This window comes from Lycium barbarum, chromosome 2 (genome assembly GCF_019175385.1).
Source record: "Lycium barbarum isolate Lr01 chromosome 2, ASM1917538v2, whole genome shotgun sequence".
Lineage (NCBI taxonomy): Eukaryota > Viridiplantae > Streptophyta > Magnoliopsida > Solanales > Solanaceae > Lycium > Lycium barbarum.
Genome location: NC_083338.1, coordinates 139,247,972 through 139,252,047, shown reverse-complemented (window position 1 = coordinate 139,252,047; position 4,076 = coordinate 139,247,972). Strand labels below are relative to the sequence as shown.

Genomic DNA, 4,076 nt, shown 5'->3' with positions numbered 1-4,076 from the left:
GCATTGATGTAATTCACAAATTATATTCTTAAGAGTTGTTTACTTGTAGTAAGGTATCAACATAATCAGTGACCATATATAAATGGAACAGTAGAAAGCTCAAGTTTTTTTCCTAAACCTAATTCATACCTACTTCCGATCATATTATTTGTCACAGCTCCCACAGTACTTTAAGAAAAAGAGAAAGACTTTGGTTAATGTTTCAAGATTCTACCCTGCAAGTATATCACCAGGCCAAGAGCAGCATTAGGTACTAAATTTTATATAGCAGTACATGTTTGATTAAAAACATTTAGGATATGACAGATTTAGAAATTTGAATTTATGTTCTGGATTCTATAAAAAGACATCTTATTAAATTCTTGATAAATTATTTATACATATGAGGTAAATTTCTTAATAGAAATATAAGATTTTGATTAAAGCTACTGTGTTATGAATTCTATGCCGAATTCGTCAACTCTAATACCGCCCTGTATGATGGAGTATTAATTTACAAAAGGGCTCATCTATATAGTACCCATAATTACGTACGATCAAAGCTATATTGTCAGTGTTATTAGAACAAACTTGTTGACACCATATACCTGTTCATAGTTTAATTATTTTGCTACTATTAATGTCATTTGTCTTTGACCTCTGTTGGGTCCCAGCATATGTTCACCATCTTGGTGAATCTAAATAGGGGACCATTAGTCATCAGAGTTTCCAGTACAGATATTAGGAGCTAAGCAATTCACTTCTCCACATCCCCCCACCCGCACACCCACCCCCTCTTCTCTCTTTCTCCAAGTGGTGATGACTGGTCCGGTCCAACTGGCTTAGTGTGTCACGTGTGACATTCTGTGTACACTTTCTTAGGTTAATTTCAGTGCTCCTTTTTTATCTCTCTCTTTTATATATATATCAGTTCATCTGCAAGAAAGGAAAAAGATAGATCATAAAAAGCTATCTTTGTTTGGTCCTTTGAGAATTCTAGTGCTTCTGTTTTTGCTTAAAACTTTTCCAATCTAAAGTCAGGTTTCTTTGGAAGAAACATTTCTCTTCTGTTGTTCCTCTTTTTCTTTCTTGGCCTTTCAAACCACTTTTCTTGTCCACATATATACATATTTATGTGATGAAATAAGCTAAAGAGAAAGAGGGTATTTTGTTTTTTGTTTTTTGTTTTTTTTTCCTTCAAAAAAAGGTAAAGAGAGATGGCATTAGAGACTGTGATTTACCCTCAAGAATCATTTGGGTACGGTTGCAAAGAGTACTATATTCCAGCTAATAATTTTAATTATAATTATGAGCTGGGTTTATTACAAGGAGGAGGAGCAGAAGAAATGACTTTTACTAGCTTGTTGGATCCAAGTAACAATAATAATAACAATAGTAGTAATAGAGAGTCTTCATCTTCACACGTACTGATGTACAACAACAATGCAAGACAGTACAATTGGGATCCAAATGAAGATCATCAGCTGTTTATGGAAGGGTCTCCGGCGGCCATAACGGAACCTCAGGTGGCGGCCAGAGCCGCCACAGTGTCCGGCCGCCGGAAAAGAAGGCGAACAAAAAGTTGTAAAAACAAGGAAGAATTGGAGAACCAAAGAATGACTCACATTGCTGTTGAACGAAACAGGCGTAAACAGATGAATGAGTACCTTGCTGTTATTCGATCTTTGATGCCACCTTCTTACGTTCAAAGGGTATATTCTTCTTGCTTTTTTACGATATATTTCCATTTTTTTAAAATTTTAATTAATTTGTGTTTTACTTTTTCATAAAGTTGACGAACTTTTTGTGAATGTTAAATGACAAAAACATGAAAAGGATTGTCACCCCAGCCATTTTTGACAAACTGCCTAAATAATTTAATGTTCTTTTGCCCTAAAAAGAACCGAATTAATTGAACAGCTAGTAAATTTTAGGAAGTTTCCCTGCAACGGGAACTGGGTCTGTGATTTATTTTTCAAAAGTTCATGCCATGATCTTTTGCATTTATTACTTATCACTTTGTAACGATGAAACTGTTTAATGGTATATACTACCTCGGTCCCATATATTATTTATCCATATTACTAAAAATATGTCCCGAAATATTTATTTATTTATAAAATCAAGATAAGAATAATTAAATATTTTTCATCTTAACTTTAATATTAAATGTTATTAAAAATAATCAATATTGATTAAAGTGCATTTATTTTATTAGAGATATATAAAAATAAGGTAGTAAAAATGCATCTATTAATTATGTATCGGGACGGCGGGAGTCCTATTATGTAGGAGTAGGTTGTATTAGCAGGGAACCAGAGAACTTTCATCAAGATAGTTCTACAATATTTACCAAGTATACACATAAAAAATGATAAAATATAATCCATATAATATGATTTTCGGAAGAAGTGAGTTCGAATGAACCATTCCACTCCTTTAAGCTCTGTCGCTGCTATTTATGTTATGTGTGGTTTTTCTAATCGCCCTTTTCTTTTCTCATTTTTTAAAAATTATTGGTGAAAGTAAAGGAATTTATTAATTTTCAGGGGGACCAAGCATCAATAATTGGAGGAGCCATAAACTTTGTGAAGGAGTTAGAACATCATCTTCAATCCCTAAAAGCTCAAAAGAGAAGCCATTCTCGAAAACAACAAAAAGAAGAACAACATTCAGATCATCATGGCACATCATCAACTCCACTATTTGCTGATTACTTCGCTTTTCCACAGTACTCAACTCATTCAAATCATTCCAACAGTACTTCTCCGACCACATGTGACTCTCCGTTGGCGGCGGAGAAAATGGCGGCGTTGGCTGACATTGAAGTGAGCATGGCTGAGAGTCATGCCAATCTGAAGATACTCTCAAAGAGAAGGCCAAAACAACTCTTGAAAATAGTAGCTGGGCTTCAGTGTCTATGGCTTACTGTTCTTCATCTCAATGTCACCACTGTTGACCATATGGTTCTTTACGCCATCAGTCTCAAGGTTAGTCACAGATTTCTAATTAAGTTAACCAACTTCTTTACACGGTACATAAAAGATAAGTACATGTAATTGTGTTAAATTATACAGTACTAATAATGTGCTCCCTCTATTTCAATTTGTTTCTCATTATTTGACTAGACACAAAGTTAAATAAAGAAATGAAATTTGTGATTTTAAATATGTCAGTATAACATTTGTGTCGATGTAGAACTTTTGAAACTTGTAATTTAAAACGCGCTACAACATTTGTGTGCCTATACAAATTTCTTGTTAAGAAAATACATGAATATGTCATATGTCATTTTTTTTAACGTACTAAGGAAATAGTGTCAAACAACGCGGTAGTGGTTGATTAATGATAAATGATTTATACTTTCTGTGTATTAAAACTAAATGCTTCGAATTAAGTCTATAGTTGTTTTCCTTCTCTATTTTTAATTTCTTGGTTGGTTTATATATGTCTAATATGAATTTTGTGTGCATGGAATTGGAATATGGAGCAGCTAGAGGAAGGGTGCCAGCTAACTACTGCAGATGAAATTGCTGACGCTGTTAATCAATTGTTGGGTAGAATCCAAGAGGAAGCTGCTTCAAGCTGATGATTGAAAAAACCTTGGTTTTGTTGTGTGGGGTTTAAGCTTTCTCAAAATGTCCTCTCTTATTTCATTTCATTTCATTTTATTTTGCTTTTTCTTATCTGGGTTTCAAGTTCTTGTACAACATCCTAACTGGCTCTAGCAAAAATTAATAACGCCCATCTATAACTAGCTAGCTTTTGACAGGTTTATGTTAATTTGTAATTGTACTTAAGTAAGTCTGCAGTGGTTTAGGTATGAATTAGACAATAAAAATCAATTTCATTTACTCAATAGCTTTTTGGTTCTATGAAAGAAAGTTCCTGCTGGTAGTTAAGATCAAGAATGATACTAGCTAGTGTATACTCCCTCCGTTCAATTTATGTCAACCTTTTCAGAGTACGAAGGTCAAACTATATAACTTTGACCGTAAATTTTGATATACATTTTTCAAGTTTGTAAAAATAAAATTTATATATTTAAAACGTACATAAAAAGTACTCCCTATAAGTCATGATAATTTATCATTCAA

General features: G+C 33.3%; 1 protein-coding gene across 1 annotated transcript; it reads left to right on the top strand.

Moving 5' to 3' along the window:
* The first annotated feature begins 740 nt into the window (after positions 1–740).
* Positions 741–3,833, top strand: LOC132627580 (transcription factor bHLH96-like). The gene is made up of 3 exons (XM_060342992.1): positions 741–1,691; positions 2,529–2,969; positions 3,473–3,833. The coding sequence occupies exons 1-3, from the start codon at positions 1,197–1,199 to the stop codon at positions 3,566–3,568; spliced, it is 1,032 nt and encodes a 343-aa protein (XP_060198975.1). The 5' UTR covers positions 741–1,196; the 3' UTR covers positions 3,569–3,833.
* Positions 3,834–4,076: the final 243 nt, after the last annotated feature.